The following is a 27,809-nucleotide window of genomic DNA, read 5'->3' as shown; positions in this document are numbered from 1 at the left end:
TTTTAGGAATATATTATGTACTGCTAAATTAACTTATTCTGCTAGGTTTTGATCATAATTCTATTCCTTCACACTCCAGGTGAACAAGTCTTTGAGAATCTACTCCTGTGCCCCTCTTCCCACACCCAAAACTCCTCTGAGTTCACTCAAATTTTTAAGTACACAGATTGATCTTCCTTAGGAAAAGTTCAGAAAAGTCAGTGGAATTTGTGAGCACTGTCCACTCCACTGAAATTTCCTATCTGTACCAAGGGGTTAGGAAGCAAGACTTTGAATTGCAAATACTTCATTTTCATTTGGGGCTGGATTCTCTGCGGTTATAACCTCTCTCTGATGAAGCTTGGAGCTCTCTTTCATCATGTCTCACTGAAGGCATGAACTTAATTAGAAATTTGGTAAAATTGGGGTGGGGAAGGGAAACTATGTGATAGATTAGTATCTGCTAAAATTTGCAATTTTTCCACTTGTAGTAAGGAACTTTACTTTGTGTTGTCAGGTGTCCTGGCCCTTCAGCTGGTCTCCACCCAGGAACAGATCTTTCAGGTTGCATCAGGATGAATAATGACCTAAGTATGGAAGTGAGTACTGGACTATATTCCAGCTTCATTTTTTAGCTCTCCCATATCCTGATCCTCTTCCATGGGTACTCTTTTTTTTTTTTTTTTTAAGTATTACAGACTCTTTCAAGTACAAGTCTTATATCACAAAATTCAGATGCATGAGAAATGTCTGTCTACCTTTGATGGCATATGGGGAGCTTTCTACCCTCTTCTATAGTATAAACTCAAGAAAATATAACAAAAGGATATTTTCATGAAGTGTGATAAACTTTTTGTCTGAGAGGTGGAGTTCGGGGCTTAAATTCTCTATTAACTGCAAGAAGTCTCAGGTCTCATTGACTCTCTGAGAGTTGAGGTCAAGGCTAGATCATCTTTGAGGTGTTGCACTTTGCTGTACAAAGTAAGGCAATGCCCAAGGAGCAATCACTGCCTCAGTCAGGGCTTCATAGTACTTCTTCTGTATCCAAGAGGAGAATACTAAGTAGCTGATGAAGTAAAAAAGTGAACATGATAGTAATTCAGTGATGACTGAGTCTTTGTGACTCCATGGACTGTAGCCTACCAAGTTCCTCTGTCCATGGGATTTTCCAGGCAAGAATACTGGAGTGGGTAGCCATTTCCTTCTCCAGGGGATTGTCCCAGCCTTGAACCTGGGTCTCCTGCATTTGCAGGCAGATTCTTTACTATCTGTCACCTGGGAAGCCCCAAGTCACTGAGGGCACTCAGGCAAATACCCCAGGTCATGGAGATGTGTCTGAACCTGATGGAACATGATCTTCTCAACCAAATGGAATAGATTGCTCTGTTTCAGAATCTGAAAATCCATCACTCTACTTTTTTTTAAAGACTTATTTTGATATATTTCTCATATCAAACAGTTCATCAATTAAAATTGTTTAAATGTTTTTAAAAATATTCAGAGTTGTGTAACCATCACCACAATCAACTTTCAAACATTTTGATGCTCCTAGAAGCATGACTATTAGGAGTCTATTCCTATCCCCGACCCCTACCCCCACTCCCACTCCATCCCACTCTCGGCAGCCACTAATCTACTTTCTGCCTCTATAGATTTGCCTTTTCTGGCTATCTCATATGAATGGAATAATACAATACATGACTTCTTGTGACTAGTTTCCCTCACTTAGTATAATGTTTTTAAGGCTCATCCATGTTGCAGCATGTTACCAACACTTGCTTTTTATGACCACACATTTCACTGTATGAATATGCTGTGTGTTGTTTATCCATTTACCATTGATAAGAGCTTGGGTTATTTCTACTTTTTATCATGAACAACATCACTATAAACGTTGATGTAAAACATTTTGTGTAAATATGTTTTCAGTTCTTTTGAGTATACATCTGCTGTGGTGTGTGTGCTCAGTCATGTCCGACTCTTTGTGACCCTATGGACTGTAGTCCACCAGGCTCCTCTGTCCATGAAATTTTCCAGACAATAATACTGGAGTGAGTTGCCATTCCTGCTCCAGGGAATCTTCCCCATCCAGGGATTCAACCTGTGTTTCTTGCATCTCCTGCATTGGCAGGCAGATTCTTTACCACTGTGCCACCTGGGGTACCCCATATATCTACAAGTGGAATTATTGCACCACACGGGCTTCCCTGGTGACTCAGACGGTAAAGAATCCACCTGCACCGTGGGAGACCTGGTTAGGAAGATCCCCTGGAGGAGGGCATGGCAACACACTCCAATATTCTTGCCTGGAGAATCCCCATGGAGAGAGGAGCCTGGCAGGCTACAGTCCCTGGGATCACAAAGAGTCGGACACCACTGAGCAACTAAGCACAGCACATGGTCACTGTATGTTTAACACCTTGAGGAGCTGCAGAGCAGATTTCCAAAGCAGCTACACCATTTTACATTCGCACCAATAGTGTATGAAGATTTCAATTTCTCTATATTCTTATCAGCCCTTGTCTATCCTTTTTTCTTAGTTCACTTAGAAAATGCTTTTATCTTATACTAGAACATAGTTGATTTAAAACATGTTAGTTTCGGTGTACAGCAAAGTGATTCAGTTATACATATACATGTATCTATCTTTTTTTTGTCTATTTTTTTGATTATAGGTATCAGTGGATGCAAAGTGGTATCTGATTGTGGTTTTCATATGCATTTCCTTAATGACAAATGATGTTGAACATCTTTTCATGTACTCATTGGTCACATGTATATCTTCTTTAGAGATATGTAAACAGATCTTTTTTTTTGCCCTTTAAAAAAAAATGAGTTTGTTTTTTAATTGAGTTATATGAGTTGTTCTTATTCTCCCTTTTAAGTGTGTGTATCTGACATTTTTCTGTCCCTTAGTACCCCATTCTATTGAGTAGTTAAGGAAAGAAAAAGGAAATGAATCTGTTTTGCTATTACTTAGCAGTTCTTGTAAAGTTTTAATAAAGGAAGTTGAACTTGGAAGCTTACAGGATGTCTGGTTATTAGTAATTTCCCTTCTATCTGGTATTGATTTCACCAAGAAGGCGGAAGGAACCAACATTAGTTGTGTACCAGGTACACAACTGTAGGAAAACATTTCTATATACATATTGCTAATTTTGTCTACAACTTTGAATGGTATTCTCTGCTTCTGCCATCAAGACAACTGAAATTCAGAGAGATTACATAACTTAACCAGGATCACTCAACTAGTAAGTAGCAAACCTGGGCTGCAAATTCAGGTTTGTCAAGCTTCAAAGATTAACCGCTTCTTACAACTCCTCTTATACAACATTGAATTTAGACATTTCAATCATGATAATTACTCATAGTTACCTTGAAAGTAGTTTTTTGGCTGAGAAACAAATGTGCTTCCTTATGTATCAAAAAGGAGCTCCTAATCCATTCTTATTAGAATATGTGACCAAGTTATTTTGTCTTTTTATTTATTTATTTCCCATCAGGTGTTGGTTGTGTTATGTGGGATCTTTCATTCCGGCAAGCGGGCTTCTCTCTGATGGTGGCATGCGGACTCAGTAATTGTAATAGGTGGGCTTAGCTGCCCCATGGCTTATGGGATCTTAGTTCCCCGACCAGGGATGGAACCTGCGTCCCCTGCATTGGGAAGCAGATTCTTAACCACAGGACTAGCAGGGAAGTCCCAGTTATTTTGTCTTGACACCCATGAAGAAATAGGAGCTAACAGTAATCACAGGTCAAATGCTCCTGGGGAAATATAGAGATTCCCTGAAGGTTTTTCTGCTGCCTCTAAGCCATTTCTTCCATGGGCCCCAGGAACTAGTCTGTCAGATGCACACTGTGACTGTTCTCAACTATTTCCACCAATTCCCTTTCCGTCTGCTTCACTGAAGAATCCCTGCAGCCTGTTCACTCCCTCATGCCTGTCCCCTGAGCAAATCCCCACCCCCTACCCTGTCATGGCCTCCCACACCCATCTCTTAAACAAATACAATGCTCTCCTTAGACAGTGCTTGTCAAAGCATTCTCATTAATAAGAATTAAAATTAAATGAGATTAAAATTACAAAGCATATAATCCATGTTTATCCCAGTGACCCATATATCATTGTGTTTCCTTGACTCTTCAGCTTCAAACTTTCAGAATTTCATCACTCTTGAGGGCCTTCATAACAAGCAACTTGCCCTGGTATTCAAGCTTTTCTCTAATCTGGCTGCAGTCTTAACTTTCCACCCTTTCCTCATCCCTGCCTTATAGTTGTCCCTAAATGGCAGCCAAGTCACTTGGTTTGCATTGTCGGAATATATCACACAAAGTTGTTTATGCTGTTTTCTCTGCCCCAAACATTTACAATTCTCCATTTATCAAATTCCATGTGACTGTCAAGGCCCATTCCAAAAACTTTTCTTGTGATAGTGAGAAATATTTGCAGTCAAGCATCTCTAGTCCTTTATCTTCTTCTTTTTTTAAAAGATTTTTTTAATGTGGAAAATTTTTAAAGTCTTTATTGAATTTTGTTATTTTGTCCCAGTATTGCTTCTGTTTTATGTTTTGGTTTTTTTTTTTTTGGTCCTGAGACATGTGGGCTCTTAGCTCTCCAACACCCTGCACTGGACTGCCCAAGGAAGACCTCTTTAGTCCTTCTTGAGATCGAAATCAGTATGAATTAGAAGTTGAGAGATGAGGGTTTTCCCTGGTTCTCCCTCTCTGCAATTGTGGAAAAGTCTTGTCATTCAGACCTCAGTTTCTTTGTTTCTTAACAATCCCACTTGGGAAAAAATAAGTTCACCCTTTTCTTTTAGACCCCAGTAACTGTGCACCTCTGGAGAAGGCAATGGCAACCCACTCCAGTACTCTTGCCTGGAAAATCCCATGGACGGAGGAGCCTGGTGGGCTGCAGTCCATGGGGTCGCTAAGAGTCAGACACGACTGAGCGACTTCACTTTCATTTTCATGCATTGGAGAAGGAAATGGCAACCCACTCCAGTGTTCTTGCCTGGAGAATCCCAGGGACAGGGGAGCCTGGTGGGCTGCCGGCTATGGGGTCGCACAGAGTCGGACACGACTGAAGTGACTTAGCAGCGGCAGCAGCAGCTATCCTATTAATATTTGGTGAATGCCTGTTTCCTTCTTTATTCTTGTATCCCCTATAGGGTCTATTTAAAACACAGAGTGAATACCCAGTGAGCTTGTTGAACTGACAGCCTTGCCCTATTGCTTTCTGACTGGGGTTCCTGAGAACTGGAGATTTATTTTTTATTCCTCTCCTGTATTCATAGAGATAGCTATAATCTAGCCTCTTTTGCAGAAAGCACAGCATGAGATAAGAGTGAGCATCAGTATTCATAGGAGGATTTTTGGGTGAGCAGAGGACTCTAGCAAGCTTAACATCTCAAGAAGAACATCTCTTAGTAAAATAATTTGGGGTCCAGTTTGGGACATTCTTGGGAAGAACAGAGCTACTTTACCGACTCAGTGAAATCTATTTATTTGGAATATTTTAAAGAGGAAGAAAAAGAAATAAATTATTTCCAGTCCTTGTCTTTTAGAGACTCAGACTAAAATATTTATGAGAGAAATTTTTACAGTACCTGAGTCATACTTCAAAACAATGCTAGGGTAGTTTTAGTGGGTGACAGTGTCGATGAAACAAGATGGACCACCGGTTGATAATTGTTGAATCTGCAAAATAGGTACACAAGGGTGGTGTTCTATGCTGTCTACTTTCTTATTTATTTGAAATATTTCCCAGATGACTTAGAATTTTTAGCCACATAGCATAGGCTTTGGAATTAAGCAGGTGTGGTTTTAAACTGGCTCTGTTACTTATTATCTGTGTGACCTTGGACAAATGTCTCAACCTCTTTCAGTTTGCTTGTATCCCTTGTGAAACAGAGATATTATTTTGCAGAGTTCTTCTGAGAATTCAAATACATACACATACATATATTATGCATATACACACATATATACATATCTGCACATACATATACATATATATGCATATACACATACCTATATATATCTGCAACTGTTCAGTTCTGGTCTAACCAGTCCATGGAAACAAACCAGGTTTGTTTAGAGAAACAAGCTGTTCATATTTAGAGAAAAGGCAAATCTCAGTGCTCTGTCTCCTCACTTGCTGATGCATAGGAAGCTCTTTTTGTTTCATGAGGTCAACATGAAACAAAAGAACATTTGCTTTTCCAAGAATCTATGCTGATGCCTCGGCTTCCCTGGTGGCTCAAACGGTAAAGAATCTGCCTGCAATACAGGAGACCCTGGTTTGGTCCCTGGGTCAGGAAGATCTCCTGGAGAAGGAAAGGACAACCCACTCCAGTATTCTTTCCTGGAGAATTCCATGGACAGAGGAGCCTGGTGGGCTACAGTCCAAGGGGTCGCAAAGAGTCGGACACGACTGAGCAACTAACCCTTTCATACTGATGCCTACCAGTATATCCCAGTGTCCTGCCGACCTCACCAACCAGTGGGTCCCAGGGAAAGGCACTTCACCTCCTGAGAGATTGTTGGAGAAGGCAGGTGGTTTCACCACTCCCATCTCTGCAGTCCTTTCTGTTTGCTGTCCTCACTGGCCATAGTCCCTGCCTGCTCTACTGCTGACCTCCTCAGAACGCTATGTCTGAACTTCTGGTAATCTTACCCTGGTCAGTGGGGAGAAGTCTCTCCCTTCTTGTTCCAGCACTTTAAGGATCCTACTGTAGTGTTGGGTGGACTGCTTGTGACTTAGTTATTGAAATTATCCTCTGCTTTTCAAGACAAATGGATAATCCAGCAGTGCTGCATGATAGTCCAGTCTCCCACTGAATTGATTCTTGCTGCTCTCTTCCATAACTAGATCTAGCAGTTTATTTGGTCCAACTTTCTCCATTCTTCCTCACTCCTGGCAATTTCTATTTCTCTCAGGCCTAGGTTGTCTCTCCTTATAATCTATCTTTCTTTCCTTGTTCACTGCTCCCACCACTGAGTCTGAATAGCAACCAAAGGATTTCTGGGCCTTTGCAAAACTGCATTCATGATTAGGTACCTGTGTGTGTCCCCAAATACTCCAAGAATTAAGATGCTTCATGAAAATCCTGGGACATCCCTGGTGATCCAGTGGTTAAGACTCCGTGTTACTACTTCAAGGGGTTGCAGGTTCAATCCCTAGTCAGGAAACTAAGATCCTGCATACCATGTTGTATGACCAGAAAAATTTGGAGGGGAGCTTCCCAGGTGGTGCTAGTGGTAAAAAACCAGTCCATCAATGCAGGAGATGTAAGAGATGAGGGTTCGATCCCTGGGTTGGGAAGATCCCCTGGAGGAGGCATGGCAACTCACTCCAGTATTCTTGCCTGGAGAATCCCATGGACAGAAGAGCCTGGTGGGCTACAGTCCATGGGGTCAAAAAGAGTCAAACATGACTGAAGAGACTTAGCACTATGAAAATTCTATAACAGTGAAGCTGATTCTCCCCTCTACCTACCTGAGTCTTAGATTTTACCTCAACAAGACTCTTTATAACATATTAAAGTACCTGGTTCATAGTAAACACTCAGGATAACAACTGTAACTATCACCCAAAATCAGGATTATCAATAGCATGAAGCTCAGAGGATATAGGTTAAAGGATATGAAGATGAATTTTTGTTTTCCATTTTACTGTTAAACAACAACAAAAAATTATACAGTAGATATTAAGTGTTTTGCTATCCTTTTGCGGTCTCCTTCATGTAATTACATGTTTTTGCCTCAGATGTGCTATCACTAGAAAAGGGTGATTTATGAGGCAAAGTACAGAATCCATTGAAAAATATCTCAGATATTCTGGCCATTGTCTGTCCTGTTCTCTCAAGCTGTGTGTGGGTGCAGCTTTAATAACCTTGGAGAATAAATAACATTGCCAGTTGCAAAATTGGAACGTGTAGAAGTTGGCTGATAACTATATTACAGATGAACCTCAAAGTGGTGGGTGTGTCCTGTAGGTCTGAAGGTGTGGTGTCCTTTTAGTTAGAAACTGGAAAAAAAAAAAAAAACTTGTGAAGAAATTTAGTTTTATTTAGGTTACAGTGATTATAATCTTTTGACGTTCAAGCTTACATTCTTTTCTTTCTAGAAGATTGAAACTTTGACTCCCAAGTCAAGGACATTTTTTTTTAATTTAAGATGAAATAAGTCTATATAGACTCCTATTGTTCAGTTTTTTTCTCAGAAAATGATATTAATTTACTTGAGTAGTGTCAACTGTCTAAAATGGATCTAAAAGTAAAAGTTACATTGGTAACATGAATGTTTCTTAGTGGAAGTGTTTTTTGATCATAAAAATGTATGGGTAAAATAGCGTTTTGTCTAAAAGAGTAACCCTGGAAGATTATCTCGGCCTATTAATTGCCCTTACTGATACTGATAGCGCTTCCCTGGTGGCTCAGATGGTAAAGAACCTGCCTGCAATGAAGGAGACTGGAGTTTGATCCCTGGGTTGGGAAGATCCCTGGAGAAGGGAATGGCTAGCCTCTCCGGTGCTCTTGCCTGGAGAATTCCATGGACAGAGGAGCCTGGTGGGCTACAGTCCATGGGGTGGCAAAGAGTCGGACATGATTGAGAAACTAGCACTTTCACTTCACTTTCAATATCTTAGAAGCTATTTCTTCATATTTTCTAACTGAATATTGAAATAATGCTGCTGTGTGTGTGTGAGAAAGCTGAAGTGAGAGGGGGAATGTGTGTGTGTGTGTGTGCCTTGTATTTGCTGACCCAGCCCGTGGGAGAATATCTCGCTTTGTTCCGTGAGTACGTTGGCTACCCCACCCTTACCCTACATTAGACTTTTACTGTCAGAAGCAAATGGGCTGCACCACAGATTTTCATGTAAATGTTATGCAGGCTCCTATTTGAATGGCTTGAACAGGAAGAACATGCTTCCTGCTCTAGGCTGTCAGCATGTGTTAGACTCATTGATGTGAGCCAATCTTGTGCTGTAAGTAAGTGTCTCTCTTCTGAACTTTCTCTTTCTTGCATTTAGTCAGTTTCTTGATTTTCCTTGGTTTTAAGATATATCCAGTAAATTATCTTTTGTTATAATCTGACTAGATCCTGCAGTTGTTGTGTGTGTTAGATTCTCCTGTGGGCTCAGGAAATTGGTTTGAATAGGGGTGCCTTTTGAAACTGGAAGAAAAGAGCATAATTGTAGAAAGTGTTTGCTGAGTTATTTTTCACCCCCCAGTTCACACACACAGACACCCTGAGGGGCTATATCTCCAACTTGCATTAACTATAACTCTACATTTGGAAAAATAAAAATCTCCTTCTTCTGTCTGGCTCTTCTTCTAAGGAGGAAAAAATGTTAGCTGAATATATGAAAATCTAGGATTGAAGTATGTTGTATATTAGGTTGTCTTTTTGATCAGTGAGATTTATAATGATTCATGAATTGGGACTAATATCCAGTAATATCCATTATCTTTGCAACAGAACAATGTAGTAATGTATGGCTACTAAATATATAATGTTTATCCAAAATCACAGAATTGTTACTTATTTAATCAATAAATATTTTATATTTACCAAACAGTTTCACATATAAAAATTAGGATGAAAGAAGGGCTTTACACAGAGCATTATGGAAGATGAGACTCATTTTTAATATAATGTATTTTTGCTGTACTTATTAGTTTGATTTTAAATAATAGAATTTTTAGAAAAAAATTATAGAAATAATGTTTTCTCTTTCCTTTAATACTGGAAATCAGTTTAATTCAATAGAAAATAGCTGCATTCTCTTTCACACCTCTTAAATTCAAATATAAGGTTTCATGTCTGATTGGTATAAAAAGGAATTTTTTCTGACAAAATTAGGTTTTTAGTTAGTGCAGTGTAATTATTGCATATATTGTTATTATTTATAACAGTAATAAGTGCTATTTCAAGTCACATATAATAGTAGATTTCTATGTTATGAAGTGTTAAATGGGCCTGATTTTTATTATTATTATTAAGGACTCAATGCTCATTGATTTTTATGGAGGATACTCAATGAAACTGAAGAATGTTTAATTTTTTTCTATTTTACAGCTTCCTTTTTTACATATGTATTGGTAGATAGTTAGATAAGCATGTAATAATTATTAGTACAACATATTTAAATATCTCAAGGACAGAGCCAATATTATTTAACTACCAATGGTGTATAAGGTATAATTTCTCTTCAAACTTTAATGCACATATTTTCCCACTGTGTTCTGTGTATATTTTCCTCTATGCAATGCTGCTTATAATTTATGAAGTATTTGTTCTGCATATTTGTCTTTTTGACTGGCCTATGAGCTCCTCTGGGACAAGGACTATGTTTCTGGTCTCTCTCAGGCTTTTGGTTTTGTGCCAGAAACAACGAAAGGCTGCTTCTGGCAACAAACTAAGCCTTTGTTGAAAATTGTTGAGTTAAACTGGTGCCACAAGGGACTTTAGTCACATGTAGTCTGACACAAAGACGTTTAAAGCAGGGATAAAATGAAATAAAAGAGAAGATTGCCCAACATTTACATATACAAGTTGTTATTATTGTTCAGTCACTAAACTGTGTCCCACTCTTGGAGACCCCATGGACTGCCGCACACCAGGCTTCCCTGTCCTTCGCTATCTCCTGGAGTTTGTCCAAACTCATGTCCATTGAGTCAGTGATGTGATTCAACCATCTCATGCTCAGTCGCCCCCTTCTCCTCCTGCCTTCAGTCTTTCCCAGTGTCAGGTGTAAATTCTTGCTGTGCAGGTTTGATTGTGGACTTTTCTTAACATTTGAGGTGAACACTTTGAAAGTTTATTTTCAAATCATTTATCAGTCAAAGACAATCAATGGAAAGTCTTTGCCTCTCCAATAGCCTTAGGGTATTTCAGAGACAGTTCTGTTTACAGTGAAGAGGACACTATATTTAGTCTGATTGTTCAGCCAGTTTAGAGGCTGGCACTACCATTCTGAATGCTCCTGGGAAATTACTTTATTCATTGGCTTTACTTTCCTTACCTGAAATAAGTAAATCTTTTTTTTCCACTAAAATCTATTGCATAAGGTTGTGGAGTGAATTAAAGGAGATGGTATATAAAAGGGCTTAATAAATTGTAGTGTGCTGTACAGATGTAAGCTATTGTTTTTTGTATTGGATAACTATATATTCAGCAAACTCTTGCTAAACCTTTACCTTTCTGTGAAGTCAATCTTATCTTGGATAGATTCTCAATATGGTATATGATATACAGCAACCCTCTATTGAAACCTATTGTATGTTGTGACACCTAATGAGAAGTTCTATGTTTGATTATGGAAATTTAAATATATTTATTTTTGCATTGTCTGTGCAGATTTTGGATATGTCCAAGTGATTTCAGTTTTAATTTATTAAATTCTTATTTATTTTCCTAAATAAATCAAATGATAATAAATATATTTATTAGTAAAACTTTTTATTAAAGAGGAACCTGTGTTCCCACTGTATTTTTTGAAAGAGAATAAGTGAATCTAGGGTTTCCCAGGTAGCTCAGTGGTAAAGCATCTGCCTGTCAAGTAGAACATGTGGGCTTGATCCCTGGGTTAGAAACATCCCCTGGAGAAGGAAATGGTTACCCACTCCAGTATTTTTGTCTGGGAAATCCCAAGGACAGAGGAGCCTGGTGGGATACTGTCCATGGGGTTACAAAGAGTTGGACATGACTTAGCGACTAATTAACAGCAAAAAGTGAATCTATATTCCCACTGCTTTTTATTGGAAAGAGAATGAGTAAACCTAAAGTTCCCTCCAAACTAAGAACTCAATGGAGATTATGAAGCTCAATTGAGACTTTCAAATACTTGTCCTGGGAGAGTGGGACCACAATTTTTTTTTTGGGGTGGGGGGGAACCACAATTTTGTTAAAGCTCTTTTTGAGCCCCAAGTAAGAGGAGCTGACATAGATGTAATCCCTCAGAACTTTGAGACTTGGATAAACTTTAAATGTATTATGGATCTAGCTAGAAAATTGAGAACCATTTTTAAATCAACAGGTCAAGAATTTTAGGTTGAGTAATAGTTCCATAAATAGAAATGTTGTTTCATGCCCACCTAGTTCTGTTTAAAGAAAACTTAAGTTCATCATAGAAACTCTGTCTGCCCTTTAAGATTAAAATTTGTTTTGTGCAAGAATTTATATTCTTTGAATATTGGACTTGTAAGTATAGTTAAAATTGGACTTTTTTTTGAAAGTACAGCTTTGAGTAAGTATGTATATCCATCTGCCCTATAGCATCACATTCCCATATCCTCTCCAAAAGAGCAAAGCAAATATGGGTTCATTTAAAACTGTATGAAAATATTTGCTTAACGCAACCTCTCTGGAATGGAAAATGTCAAATTGTTAAACTTATTTCTCTCTCTCTTTCTCTCTCTCTCTTTTTTTTTCCTTAAGGAGAATGGTGTTGAATACTTATGTTCTGAGAGCCAGCCCCAATCCAGGTTTGCCTGTTTGTTTCTGTGTGTGAATTTGGATGCATATTCCATAATTTTCTAAGTGAATTCTTTGGACCCAACACTCCAAAAATACTACTTCTACTCTTTTGACAGGGAATATTCGACCCTACCATCTCCTGGTCACACTTCATCCACAGAGAGTACTGTAACTTCAAGTGGTAAGTAGATTAGAAAAGATATAAAAATAAGTCTGTTAGTCTGTTATACTGAAAATGGATAACCAACAAGGACCTACTGGACAGTGCATGGAACTCTGCCCAATGTTTTGTGCCAGCTGGATGGGAGCGAGGTTTTGGGGAGAATGTATACATGTCTATGTATGGCTGAATTCCTTTGCTGTTCATCTGAAACTGTCACAACATGGTTAATTGGCTATACCCCAATGCAAAATGAAAAGTTTAAAGTTTGGGGAAAAAATAAATAAATATGAGGAAACAGAAAAAAACTGAGGATATTCTACTAAAGATCCCATAAGCAGAAAGCTGTACTCTATTTCAATAAATGGTATATTATTTAAAACTTCCTTTAAAAAATTAGAATGTTAATTTTATAACCATAAGCTTGGATATCTTGTGATCTCCTGCGGTGTATACAAGTGAAAAGGCCATAAGCAAATAATCTTTTGCATAGTATTCATGCTGTTAGTTTCTTCCTGTTGATAGATTCTGGATCAGAAATTTTGCATATGGCTTCTGGTGACCTTGACTGTAAACCACTCTGTGAGAAAGAGGAAGATAAAAGATCAGCTTCTGCTGTGACAAAGATCCAAGGTAAGCTGTTGAAGGATTCAAGCATAGTTTCCATTCTAAAACATGAAACAAACCTGGAAGCTAGAGGAGTAACTATGATCAGTGGCTGAGTAATATTGTTTTATAAAAGAATTTTGAAGACATAGTCTGAAGAAAAGAACTCTAAGAGGTGACCATGGCCTTCATATATGACAATGTTACCAACTTTTTTCCAACTCTACATTTAGAATAAAACTTACAATGTATTTTAATGGGATTTAAATATCTCCTTGTGGCCAAAATTTATTGAACACACCTGAGTCTCGGCTGTGATGCAGCTGTGAAATCACTTACTTAGGAAATTCTCAAAATCCTCATTAGAATTTACTGGGTTAAAAGGATGGACCAGGACTTCTCTGGTGGTCCAGTGATTATGACTCCATGCTTACACTGCAGGGGCCATGGTTCATTCCTGGTGGGGGAATTCAGAATGCTATGTAGCATGGTCAAAATTTTTTTTTAAATAAAATTAAAACTGGATATTAAAAGAAAAAAGGATGGACCAATTAGCGATGGTCCACTCAGGAGGCAGAAATTAACTAAACAATGCATTAGATCCTCCTTTTCTGCCATTTGAGTCTGAAAATAAAGTGGTTATTCTCAACTATTCCCTGTTAGGCATCACTATGGCTGATACTCTTGGGAAATGTAGGCTTCCATTTCTACCTAAAGTGTCAATTAAGGAAAATTCATTGAAAGTTAAATTGGCAATTAAATTTGAGATATAGGTGCTAATTTAAAGGAGCTATAAAATTGTAGAAATGGAATCCATTCCTTCATTTAACTGAAGAATATCTTTACATTCTATCTGGCACCAAATAAGAAAAATTTTAATTAAAACTACACCAGGACACCATTTTTTACCTATCATGTAGACAAAGATAAAACAGTTTGCACACTTCTGGTAAGATTGTTGGAAGAAAAAGAATTCTCGTCCATTGCTGCAAGGAATGTAAATTATTATAATTAGTGTGGAGAGGAATTTGCCAATATCTACCCAAAATTTAAATGTATGTCAGTTCAGTCGCTCAATCGTGTCCAACTCTTTGCAACCCCATGTACTATGGCATGCCAGGCCTCAGTCCATTGCCAACTCCCGTGGTTTGCCCAGACTCATATCCATTGAGTCGGTGATGCCATCCAACCATCTCATCTTCTGTTGTCCCCTTCTCCTCCTGCCTTCAATCTTTCCCAGCATCAGGGTCTTTTCAAATGAGTCAGTTCTTCGCATCAGGTGGCCAAAATATTGGAGTTTTAGCATCAACATCAGTCCTCCCAATGAATATTCAGGACTGATTTCCTTTAGGATGGACTGGTTGGATCTCCTTGCAATCCAAAGGACTCTCAAGAGTCTCTCCAACACCATAGTTCAAAAGCATCAATTCTTCGGCACCCAGCTTTCTTTATAGTCCAACTCTCATCCATACATGACTACTGGAAAAACCATAGGTTTGACTAGGCGGAACTTTGTTGGCAAAGTAATGTCTCTGCTTTTTGACATGCTGTCTAGGTTTGTCATAAATGTATGTATCCCATGATAAAATAATTGGTTTCTGGGAATTTATCCTGTAGATCTAAGTACACACATACTATATGACATATATGGAAGTTTATCTACTACAGCATTGTTTGTAATAACAAATAATGGAAACGAGTTAACTATCAGTAGAAGACTAACATATTTTGGCATGTCCAAGTAATGGGAATACTAATATGCATTTGTAAAACATACACAGAAGGGAACTTTTTTCTTGGAAGAATATCAAAGAACTATTATTTCTTAGGGAAAAGCACTAGAGTACAAAGTACTATGTATTGCATGTAAATATTTGTGAAAAAAATAGAAAAAAGTTTTTGTACATATAATACATGTATAAAATATCTCTACAAAGCTAGACAGAAATTATTAACATTGCCTGTGAGGCAGGAAACTGGCTTTCTGGTGGACATGATGGGAGAGAAAATTTTCACTGGAAAACATCTTGTACTTTTGATTTATGGAATCTACTATCAGTCTTAAAAATTTTTTAAATATAAAATATCCATAGGGAAGATTTTTGTGTCTTTGAAGATAGTGGCTACCATTTTGTTCTTATTTCCATATAAATTTTAAAAATTGAGTACATCCTTTAGTTGTTTTCTTGAAAAGAAAGAAACAAAATCTAACTATAACTGCTGACCTTTGTGCCTGGGCTGAACTAAATTCAGTACAATGGGTCATGTGAAGAGGAAAATCATTATCAAATACATTACAGTACAAACAAATACAGGGAAACTACAAAAAGGAATGGCATAAATTAAAAGTGCATCTCTTTTTCTTAGTTGGATGACATTTTGCTTAGAAAGATACTGTGTTTTGGAAGGATATCATACTTTGTTATCAGCCCTGCATATATAATTTTTTAAAACATGTTTGTCAAGCTATTAAAAAAAGCTAGCTTCCCTGGTGACTCAGTGGTAAAGAATCTACCTGCCAGCGCAGGAGATGCAGGTCCTGGATCAGGAAGATTCCCTGGAGAAGGAAATGGCAACTCACTCCAGTATCCTTGCCTGGGAGATCACACAGACTAGGAGACTGGCGGGCTACAGTCCATGGAGTCGCCTAAGAGTTGGGCATGATTTAGTGACTAAGCAACAACAACTAAGTAATTGTTCATCCTTCTTTCATTCAGTTTCTGTAATCACACTAGTAATGTGTTTGATTTAAAAAGCAGCTCAGCCTTAAAAAATAGTTTAAAAACCCTATTATTTGAAGGCCGTACAAGTATTTGTATGGCACATTTGTATGGCACAAGTATTTGTATTCACAATTTTAATCTATGCCATTCCCTTTTGTAATTTCCCTGTATTTATTTGTACTGTAATGTATTTGATAATGATTTATACAGGTATTCATTTCTGTTAAGAAATTTTACATGGCTAGCTTCTTTGGGAACACATGTTAAACCCTTCGCCATTTAGGTGTCTGCCCACATTCCACCCTCACTCTTTCTTCCTCTTTTACTTGTAACCCTCCTCGCCCCACAATGGTTGGGGTGTTTCCTCCTTCTTACAGGCAGAAGTCCAGCTCCTGAAAAAATTGAACCGCAAAGCTCTGTGAGTGAAGAAAAGAGCATGTTGATTCAGGTAATATACACATGTTAACAATAAAAGTAATGACATATTACAATGGTAGAACTGTCTCTTTAAGTTTGCAAAGTACTCTTAAAAGCATTATTTCAATTTATCCTTTCAAAATATTATGCGGTTCATAAAATTTAGTTACAGCAATATTTTACAGATGAGGAAGTTGAGGCCAGAGCATCCAGGGTCACACAGTAGAGTCAGAGGTAGGACCTCCTGACTCCACACTGGTTTTTCTTTCATTCATTCTTGCATTTGTTCACTCATTTATCCATTAAAGGTCTACTGGAAACAAGCTAAATATCTATCTCTAAAGTCCTCTTACATAAATTAATGCATTAATAAATAAGGCTAAATAAAAGTGATACCTGTCTTAAAGATATGCTATAATTAAGGGAAGAAACGTACAATTACTCAAGAATTAGGCTGTGGTTAGACTAACATTGTTTTAGTTCAGTCTATCTGATTATAAGAAACAGAGACTCATGTGACTGTTAATAACCCAGGTTGAGAGAAGTTTGTGACATGTATACATTTGAAGTAATGAGGTAAAAATTTTATGCTAAAGGGAGTGGACTAATTGGATATGTGGTTTGGAATAATTCTTTGTGGTGTAAATTATACCTAAAGTGTAGTGTTAGCTAGCAGACATGCCCAGAATGGTTGCCTCTTGTTAAAAAATGGACAGAGGAAAATTCAAATCCTCTAGTCTTTCATACTAGTCTTTCGAGAAAACATTTTTTTTAATTCTCATTTCAAAAAGAAAAAGAACAAATTTAGAAAAATAATGGATTAGAAAATGTAAAAAATAAAAGTAAAAAAAAAAAAAGAAAATGTAGTAATGGAAGTAGGGGACTGGTTAGAATGCTATAGGAATAATTCAGGCAAGATATGAAGATAGTATGAATTTAGTCATAATGAAAAAATGAGACTTATTTGAGAGATATTTAAGGAATAACATTCACAGTACATAGTGACTCATAGTCAGGGGCCTGGGAAAAGGTAAATACTTAGGTTTACAGCTTAACCTACAGATTGAGTAGAACAACATGAGAGTAGGAAAGAGTAAGAAGAATTTGTGGGGTAAATTTAATTAATTTGAGATAAGTCAAGTTTCAGGTTGATATGTGATATCATCAACACCCTGTAAGGAGATGTTATAGATAACTATATACCCATATTCATAAACTCATCAATGGGACTTTTGGGACAGAGACATATTTGTGAGTTATCAGCAAAAAAACAAGCGTGCGGATGAGATTTCCCAAGAAAGGAGGGAAAGTAGAGAGAACAGAGGATGATGGACTCTTGATGATTCCAGTGTCGAATAAGAGGAGGCCAGTGGCAAAGGAGACGGAGAAGGAGCTATTGCAGTGATTGGGGGACATCAAGAAATGGAAGCCAAGGGCTGAAAAGCCTTCAAGGAGGGGACCCTAGATCATTTTAGATGTTACGGTGAGCTTAAGTAAGATACTGGCTGAAAATTATTCATTGGGTTTGGCAGTAGGGGGGTCACGGATAACTGGGGAGGGCACGTTCCTAGGAGTGTTGGCTGCAGGGGCAGAGTAGTTCACAGATCACAAATGGGAGATGAAGAACCGGAACAGCTCTTCAACCGTGTCCAACAGTGGCCAACCCTTCCCAGAAGAAGCACAGCCAGGAAGCACAGAAGAAGAGGAAAATGACATCGCCGGAAGACATCATAGGATTGAGAGAGGATTATAATAAACTTTAAGATTGTGTAAATATTGAGACAAATGATCCAGTGTTTTACCTGCATTATTGCATTTGTTATATTTTATCAAAATCTTAGTTCCAGTTGTCCAAAAATGACGTGATGTGGTATCCAGGGCCCTACGAAGGAAATTTGTCTTGGCCAAAATAAGGAAATATGGAAAATTTCTGAGAATGTTGATTAATAATTATCCTAAAATAATTGTAACCTATAGCTTCTCCTTTAAATTTCCCCAGGTAGTAGAGTACAACTCCTATGATGGTGATTCTTGTTGTATAAGATACTTTTGTAGGCAGTTGGTCATGACCTTAGAGTATATTCAGATGGAGTAAAAGTCAAACATAGCACCATCTTTTTTTGAGGTATAATTGCTTTACAATGTTCTGTTAGTTTCCGCTGTACAATGAAGCAAATCAGCTGTGCACATACATAGATCCCTTCCTTCTTAGGCCTCCCTGCCACTCCTTCCCCATCCCACCTCCTAGGTCATCAGAGAGCACTGAGTTAAGTAAGCTTCCTGTGTTATAGAGCAGATTCCTTCCACTGGCTATCTATTTAGCACATGGTACTGTATATATGTCAGTCCTAATCTCCCAAGTCATCCCACTCTCCCCTTCTACCCCTGTCTCCACATGTCCATTCCCTACATCTGAGTCTCATTTTAGCTGTCATAATTTCCCCAACAACCCATTTGGAATGCTACGTGTGAAAGTCCTAGATTACCACCCCCTTTTCATTCATTCAGTCTCGCCTCTCCCTCAAGCTCCAACTTGTTCTTTGCCTGCAGAGACATTCCATGCTTCTCAAGCCATATGTCTCTCTCCTCCCCTTGCAAAGCATATATTTGTATCTCATTTGGCAGGCACTTAATCCTACTCTTCTTTGTGGTAATTGGTATCACATTGCAGCTTTTCAGGTATTTCTGTTTTTTTTAATGCCTCAACTAGATTGGAAACCCTGTTGGAGCCAGTCCTCTTTTCTTAATCCCTAACACAGTTCTTGGCATACTTTGTTTTTGAACAGGGTAGGGCAGGAGAGGACAGGAAGCCAAGAAATGATTGCGTACGAAGGATTTCCACTCTATGTACAGCAATAAAATCTCCTTATGTTTTTAGGAAGCCAAAAGGGAGCCAGAAACAATAGATGAGCACAGAAAGGAATGTGCTGCAGGAGGTAAGGAATATTCTCTTCCAACCCCCCACCCACATTAACTTTTATTCCCTGCTGGTAGGTTTTATGGGAGAGATCTTTGTCAGTAAAGATATGGCAAGCCAACTCTTTATGACCCCAAGAACTATAGTCTACCAGGCTCCTCTGTCCATGGGATTCTTCAGACAAGAATACTGGAGTGGGTTGCCATTTTCTTCTCCAGGGGATCTTCCTGACCCAGGGAGTGAACCTGAGTCTCCTGCATTGCAAGCAGATTTTTGACCATCTGAGCCATTCCCCTATAATTCTGCATCTGTAGGTAATACCAGTCAAACTAATTTTGATTCAATCTGTATCATTTTCAGAAGGCCATATTTATATTGCATTGCCTGTTAAGCCTAAAGGTCTGGTAATAACCACTGCCCTATTGTGAACTAAAAGCTGTGCCAATGTTGGGACTTCCCTGATGATCAGTGGCCAAAACTCCACACTCCCAGTGCAGGGAGTCTGGGTTCAATTCCTGGTCAGGGAACTAGATCCCACACAGCACAGCTAAGAGTTTACATGCCTCAACTAAACATACTGCATGCCTTAAGGAAGATCGAAGATCCTGTGTGCCACAACCAACACCCCATGTAGCCAAATAAATAAATATTTTAAAAAATGCCAAAAGAAAAAAAAAAACAAAAAACAAAAAAAAAGAAAACAAAAATGAAAAAAAAATGCCAATGTTAGTAGTGAATTCTCAGCAGCTCTAATATAAGATCTTTTCTTTGTCCCATCTAAAAGCAAATAAGCCAGTATTTAAAGAATGAGTGTTAATTTACTTCTCTCCCCGTCTCCCTATTAGGATGGAATAGTGCATAGAGTTTCACCTTTGGAAATCAAACACTATACTCAGTCACTCTGTTACTTGCTGTGACTTTGGAAAGTTGTTTAACCTGAGTCTTAATTTCCTCATTTGCAAAGTGGAAATGATGAGTAAAAAACAATGTGGTGGTGGCTTAGTCAGTAAGTTGTGTCCAGCTCTTGCATGGACTGTAGGGATTGCAGTCCTCTGTCCATGGGATTTTCCAGGCAAGAATACTGGAGTGGTTTGCCATTTCCCTTGTAGCCCAGCTGGTAAAGAATCTGCCTGCAATGCAGGAGACCCCTGTTTGATTCCTGGGTCAGGAAGATCCTCTTTAGAAGAGATAGGCTACCCACTCCAGTAATCTTGGGCTTCCCTGGTGGCTCAGTTGGTAAAGAATCTGCCTGCAATGCGGCAGACCTGGGTTCAATCCCTGGGTTGAGAAGTTACCCTGGAAAATGAAATAACTACCCACTCCAGTATTCTGGCCTGGAGAATTCCATGGACAGTATAGTCCATGGGGTCACAATGAGTCAGACATGACTGAGCAGCTTTCACTTTCATTTTCAAAAATCAATGTATCCTTTATGAATAGACTGTGCTAAGTACTAGGCAAAATTGTTTATGTACGTAGTTCCATTTAGTTCTACCCAATGCTTGTTTGAAATAGGTAAGCTGTGATTTAGTTTCATAGCCTATATACTGTAGGTAAGAAGAGAACCTACCACAGAAGGCTGGCTGTGAGGATTGAGTAAATGATGTAAAAAGCACTTAGAAAAGTGCCTGATGAAAGTTCTCATAAAAACTACCCTAGAAAAATAGAAAAATCATCCTTATTTTGTGGACGGTTTGATGAAGTTGTGACTACTTGTTCCAAGTAACTTAGTTATAAGGATCAAAGTGTTGACTGAAAAAAAAAAAAAGCACAACCTAAACTTTGAGAATTACAGTTTATCTGGTAGATTTATTAAGGACTTAAGCCTGGGATATAGCTTCTCAGCTCTGAGTAACTGCCCCAAAGAGGTAAAGGAAGAGACAGGATATATAGGAGTTTTGCCAAAAAACAAAACAACAAAAAACTACCAGGCCATCCAACATCAAAAGACTACTGCTAATTGTAAAAAACCCAGACATCTCAAGTTAATGAATTTAGCACTTTTCTGTACATGGGAAGATACAAGAGTCTGGACTTATTACAATCATTCCTTTGATATGCACCTTAACTAAAAGCAGGGCCAATATCCTGCTTTTCTCCATCTTAAATCCCTTATGGCTTGATGGCAACAACATCTTTTGTTTACTGAAATGACAGGTGACATTCTTTGTCCAAAAAAGCTAGGATTTAAACTAGGTTTTTTCAACTCTAAATCTAATGCTCTTAATAACTAATATTGTGTTCTTTGCAAAATAGTGAAGAGTATCATTAATATGTATAAAGAGTCTTGTTCTGGGACTGGCCTATAGTAAACCTGTGGGAAATGATTGGGATATCATATTTATAGCGGTTGCCTATTGTGAAGAGCTGACTCATTGGAAAGTACCTGATGCTGGGAAAGATTGAAGTAAAGAGGAGAACGGGGTGACAGAGGATGAGATGGTTAGATAGCATCATTGACTCAGTGGACATGAGTTTGAGCAAACTCAAGGAGATAGTGAAGGATAGGGAAGCCTGAAGTGCTGCAGTCCATGGGGTTGCAACGAGTCAGACATGACTAAGCCACTGAACAACAACAATCATGTTTATTCTTGCTGTTATTGTTACTATTATTATTATTATACTATTAATATTATTACTACTACTAGAATCATTACTCTTGTTGTTGCTGCTTTTAAACCCTTGATCTGCAGGAGGACCCGGGTACCAGAGGAAGGTTTGCATTTAACCATGGAATCAAATTAAATAAACATTCAAATACAGGAAGAACAAACTGGGCTGTCCCTTGACTCTGAGACATTTTCAGGTTTCAAAGACTATTCACGTGCTGAAATGTGAGCCAATAATTTTAACATCCTCATAATCCCCAAAGCATAATGTAGTACAACATTATGTTATGTTAACATTTACGCAGATGTATTATTAGCTGAGGGACATCCGAGGTGGCTCAGTGGTAAAGGATCTGCCTGCCAATGCAGGAGACAAAGGTTCAATCCCTGGGTTGGCAAGATCCCCTGGAGGAGGAAATGTCTACCCACTCTAGTATTCTTGCCTGGAAAATTCCGTGGACAGATAGAAGCCTGGTGGGCTGCAGTCCATGGGATCACAAAGAGTCGGACACGACTGAGCGACTGAGCATGCACACATGCCTTATTAGCTGGCAAGCTTCACAGACATATATCAATGAAATACCTTTGTTTTTTGGAGCAAGGACATAATAACATTTGGTTGAATGTGCCCTTAGCTGTTAATCCTTTTTAACCAAATACTATTCTATTGTCTTTAATAGGTGCTGCTCTTTCCTCTCTTCCTGTGAAATCGGTTAACTTTAGACAAAGTGACAAGTAAGTTCTTCCTCATACGGCATGCTCACATTTTTGGCGTTTCTGTTGAACTATGTTTGAATAAGTTCTTTCTCTTATTCTGTAGCACTTCTGCTAATGAGAAGGAGGTAGAGGTAAGTTTCAAGCAAATATTTTTTTCTTTAATAAAAAAAGTGTTTCAGAATCACTTGCCTACAGTCCCTGTCTGCTTTTATTCATAAGCTGTCCTACATGTGCTGTCTTTTGGCTTGGCCATGACAAAGTCCAGATAAGCTCATGCATGCCAGCATTATGTCACAGGGAGGAGAAACATGTGCTTCAGTGTAATTTGGTATTAAGCTGAAATATTTGACTACATGAAACGTTCTCCCCTCACCTTCACATTATTTTGACAATAGGCCGAATTTCTCAGATTATCTTTGGGATTTAAATGTGACTGGTTCACCTTGGAAAAAAGAGTGAAACTTGAAGAAAGATCCCGTGACTTGGCCGAAGAAAATTTGAAGAAAGAAATCACTAACTGTTTAAAACTGTTAGAGGTAAGAACCTTAACATTTGGGAACTATAGGTTTGTTATATTATTAATAAAGTTTTCAAAACTACATGACTTTATTTGTATAACTAAAACTGTCACCAGGTACCAAACCCTACCTGACTCAAATGTGAATTAATAGGAGGTAAGAAGTCAGGATCAAGCTAAGATTAAAGGTTCACCAACAGAAGGGTATAAGCAGTAAAACAAACAAATGTATTTAAAGCAGTTATGTGAATCTTCTGCCATCTCTCTAGATCTTCAAGTAGATTTCAGGTAGAAGAATAAGCAGAAAACAATTTTAAGCTTCAAAGAAGATAATCCAAAGACCATTTCCATTTAATTAATTGAGAAAAGAGTATCGTGACTGATTTCAGTCTTGTTAGATAATGGGCAGACCCTTCTGTTAGGTACACAGAAATGTAATAGCTACTATTCTTCTATTTTATGAAGTCACCATAAATATACAGATGGATTGGAAAATTAAAATGGTTTAATTTTTGAAAAAAATAAAAGTAAACCATGTTCTGTTTTTACTGTGGTTTGAAAAACACATAATGTAAAATTTACCATAATAACCATTTTAAGTGTACATTAGTAATGTTGAGTATATTCACATTGTTATGAAACAGAGCTTCAGAACTTTCTCATCTTGCTTACTGAAACTCTATGTCCATTAAACCATTCCCCCTTTCCCCTTCTCTCAGCCCCTGGTAATCACCATTCTATTTTCTGTTTCTGTGAATCTGACTACTTTAGATAGCTCATGTAAGTGGAATCATACAGTATTTGTCTTTTTGTAACTGGCTTATTTTTCTTAGCATAATGTCCTCAGAGTTCATCCACGCTGTAGCATGTGGCAGGATTTCCTTCCTTTAAGGCTGAATAAAATATTCCATTGTATGCAGAGACCACATTTTGTTTATCCATTTGTTTATTGATGGACATTTGAGTTGCTTCCACCTCTTGACTGTTGTGAACATTGAACATTTTTGCGATGAATATTGGTGTGCAAATATCTCTTCAAGACCCTGCTTTCAATTCCTTTAGAAATATGCCCAGATGTTGGATTGCTGGATTATATAGAGTTCTATTTCTGTAGTTTTTGAGGAGCCACCATGCTGTTTTGCACAGGGGTTACACCATTTTACAGTCCTACTAACAATGTACCAAGGTTCCAGTTTTTCTATATCTTGGCCAACATGTTATTTTCTGATTTCTGATAGTAGCTATTCTAATAGGTGCACGGTGATATCTCATTGTGGTTTTGACTTGCATTACTGATGATTAGTATTTGAAGCATCTTTCATATGCTTACTGGCCAGTTGTGTATCATCTTTGGAGCATGTCTATTCAAGTCCTTTGCCAAAATTAAAGTAATAGATGTGATTTGCAAATATTTTCTCCCATTTCATGGGTTGCCCCTTCATTCTGTTGATTATGTCCTTTGATGCACAGAAGTTTGTAAGTTTGATGTAGTACTCTTTGTCTACTTTTGCTTTTGTCATCTATGCTTTTGGTATCATATTCAAGAAATCATTGCCAACTCCATTGTCAGGAAGCTTTTCACTACGGTTTTCTTCTAGAGTTATCTTCTGGGGTTATATAATTTGGGGTCTTCAATCCATTTTGGATTGATTTTTGTATATAGTGTAAAATAAGAGTCCAACTTTACTATTTCGCAGTTTTCCAGCATCATTTATTAAAGAGACTATTTTTTCTCCGTTTCGTAGTCTTGGCAACCTTGTCAAAGATCATTTGACCATATGACCATTTGACCATGTGTAGGTTTATTTCTGAGCCTGCTATTCTGTTCTATTGTTCTGTCTTTATGCCAATACCATTCTGTTTTGGTTACTGTAACTTTGTAATGTGCTTTGAAACCAAGACATGGGGTACCTTTAACTTTGTACTTTTGTTTTCAAGACTGTTTTGCTCTTCAGAGTCCTTTGAGATGCCATATGAATTTCAGGATGAATTTTTCTGTTTCTGCAAAAAAAAAATTCCACTGGGATTTTGATAGAGATTATATTGATTTGTTAATTGATTTGACTAGTATGGATGTGAGACAAATGGCTTTCCATCAGAAAAGCCTTAGGAAAGCCATCATCTTAGATCAATGGCACAGGTTTGAGATAAATATTCATAAGGCAACAAAGGCCTACTTACCTAACCAGCCTAGGCTCACCTTGTCATCAGTGGAAGAGCAAATATAGTGGTCAGAGTCAAATATAAGTTGAGTATATTTTTACTACTTTTCTTAAAAATTCAAACTATGTTCTTCAAATAGTGCATTCATTTATAGAAATAATTTCTTTACCACTGCTAATTAATTATATCCCATCCCATTAATTGTAGAAGAAAGATATAAACACACATGAAGGAGTGGCAAATTTGGGAAGTTAAAGTAGAGGAGATCAAAATTGTATAACAGATTTTATGAACACCTCCATAGGTCTACTTGAGAGCCAACAAAGATCATAATATTTCAGTAGCATTCATTATTTGTCTTTACTGATGCTTTTCACCTTCCACAGAGATAATAGAGTCATCTGCATTTACAACATAGTCAGTATTAGAATCACTTGCTGAATACTTGGGTTTGATACTTTCTAATACTTTACTTTCTGTGCAGTCTTTAACATCTCTTTGTGAAGATGACAGCCAGGCGCAGGAAATCATTAAGAAGCTGGAGAAGAGTATAACGTTCCTCAGCCAGTGTACAACACGAGTGGCCAGTAGGGCTGAGATGTTGGGAGCCATTAATCAGGTAATTTGTCTCCATTTCTCTAGTTACAATGAAATTACTGAAAGGATTTATTATCTGTAACATTATGGATTGTATTTCTAGGAAAATACTCTATTTGATCATTTGAGAATATTTTTGGTATTTTGTGCTTTTAGACAATGCAGCAATAAAGATCCTTGTTTATGGATCTTCTCATACTTATTCAGAGAGAAGTAGATTTTTTTTTCAAAATTTGTGGGAAATTCTGGGGAAGATTTTAAGTTTTTGAATCTATACCTAAATTGATGTGTTATATTCATATCTCTAAATAATATGTCTACACTATCACTTAGTGATTTATTTACAGTTTTAGATATTTATTTGTTTCCTACTGCTGGGGTCCAGCCTTGGCAGGATCCAGGGGGTACCCTCGGGATGAACGGCGTCGGTGAGAGAAGACACATGAGACCAGCCTTGATAGGGCCAAGTCTCAGGATGAATGGCGAGAGAGAGAGAGTGACCAGACAGGAGTGTTTGCAGAGTCTGGCAGGGTCTGACAATGCTTTATTTTTTACCGTAGCTTTTATACCCTGAGTTAGTACATTTCTGAGGGGAGGATAGTTTAACATTACATCAGCTTGTTCTTCATGAAACCAAGGTGTTTTCTGCATACTTCTTTGTTTATGAGGGTCTTGTACATTATCTTCTGGCCTTGGGGCCTATTAACATTTTACACAGGTCAGGTGAATGTAAACCTATTTTCTGTTTCTATGGTGACCTTAACTGAAAGGTAGCAGTCTCATAAGGCAACAGTACAGAGTAGAAGTATAACCTTGTTAACATAAAAATTAATCCTTCTGCAGAAGTTGTCAGTTGAGTTTATCTAAGAAGTTTACCCCACACTGACTCTGTGACTTTGGTGAGGCAGCCTCTGCCTAGCACTCCTGGGTGACAATTAACAACCATCTCATTGTTACCACACTCGGGCTAAGCTCTTATTTTTCTAGATCTATAACTATATTAACAATGGTTTCTATAACACAACCTTAGCACATTAAGAGCAAAAACGCAGCAAGCAAATGTTAACCCAATAGCTACTTTTAGAATAATTTTTCTTGTGTTTTCTAATAGGGCTTCCTCACCCCCCGAAGGGGTCTATATCTATTAGGGCCTTTATATGATCAGGTTCTTTATGTTACTTTATGATTAGGATATTATAAGCAATCATGCATATTAGTACCAAGGGCATAAATGCATTTGCCAAACAAACTAAAATACCAGCAAAGGAGTTTAAATTAAAACACTCCTTTCACCCTGGATAATCTCATAAAATACCACCACCCGGGAAACTTATTGATTAAAGTTCTAAATTGATTCTTATTTGGAAAGAGATCGGGGAAGGCCTTCTGCCTGTGTCACAGAAATTAGGGAGTAGTCTATTGAAGCAAGCATCAGAAAGACAGATATCATCTTTAAGGTGAGTGCCGGGGGCAGCTTCTCAGAATCCCTGAAAACTTGATCTGCCTTGCCTGTCAGGTTTTCTCCTCATGACCTTGTCATGGGTGGGATCTCGTGGGCTGGCCTTTTCGAAACCCCAGAAAACCTGATCCACCTTGCCTGTCAGGTTTTCTCCCTCATGACCTTGTCATGGGTGGGATCTCGTGTGCCAGCTCCCGGCACCTACTATGAAGATGAATATTTAGTTCTTTTATAAATCTCTGCTCCCTCACACCTAAAGTGTCTTTCACTTTATTGTTGATCTCTCTTCTTTCCTGACAAAGCTTAAATTCCATGGTCAAACACTATATTCACTCTCTTGCATGAACTCTCAACACTTTTACCTCTCTCATTTTATTCATTTAGAAAATCTACAATCTTGTTTAATACACTTCTTTACCTGCTCATGCCTGCATAGCTGGAAAACCTCACACCCTTATG

General features: G+C 38.0%; 1 protein-coding gene across 3 annotated transcripts in view; it reads left to right on the top strand.

Annotated features, from left to right (window-relative positions):
- Positions 1 to 27,809, top strand: part of IRAG2 (inositol 1,4,5-triphosphate receptor associated 2) — a 96,313-nt gene that overhangs the window by 54,348 nt on the left and 14,156 nt on the right. The window contains exons 23-33 of one of the 3 annotated variants that reach the window (XM_065940235.1): positions 497 to 578; positions 12,427 to 12,473; positions 12,582 to 12,646; positions 13,151 to 13,258; positions 16,332 to 16,392; positions 17,301 to 17,310; positions 19,250 to 19,307; positions 22,578 to 22,632; positions 22,718 to 22,745; positions 23,010 to 23,150; positions 25,779 to 25,913. In XM_065940235.1, coding sequence (XP_065796307.1) covers positions 497 to 578; positions 12,427 to 12,473; positions 12,582 to 12,646; positions 13,151 to 13,258; positions 16,332 to 16,392; positions 17,301 to 17,310; positions 19,250 to 19,307; positions 22,578 to 22,632; positions 22,718 to 22,745; positions 23,010 to 23,150; positions 25,779 to 25,913 — 790 coding nt within the window. Of the gene's footprint in view, positions 1 to 496; positions 579 to 12,426; positions 12,474 to 12,581; positions 12,647 to 13,150; positions 13,259 to 16,331; positions 16,403 to 17,300; positions 17,311 to 19,249; positions 19,308 to 22,577; positions 22,633 to 22,717; positions 22,746 to 23,009; positions 23,151 to 25,778; positions 25,914 to 27,809 lie in introns of all 3 variants that reach the window. The other 2 variants (XM_065940253.1, XM_065940243.1) reach the window with 2 other exon arrangements.

The sequence above is a fragment of the Muntiacus reevesi genome, chromosome 1, assembly GCF_963930625.1.
Source record: "Muntiacus reevesi chromosome 1, mMunRee1.1, whole genome shotgun sequence".
In the NCBI taxonomy this organism is placed as follows: domain Eukaryota; kingdom Metazoa; phylum Chordata; class Mammalia; order Artiodactyla; family Cervidae; genus Muntiacus; species Muntiacus reevesi.
This window is presented reverse-complemented; position numbering and strand designations above follow the sequence as displayed.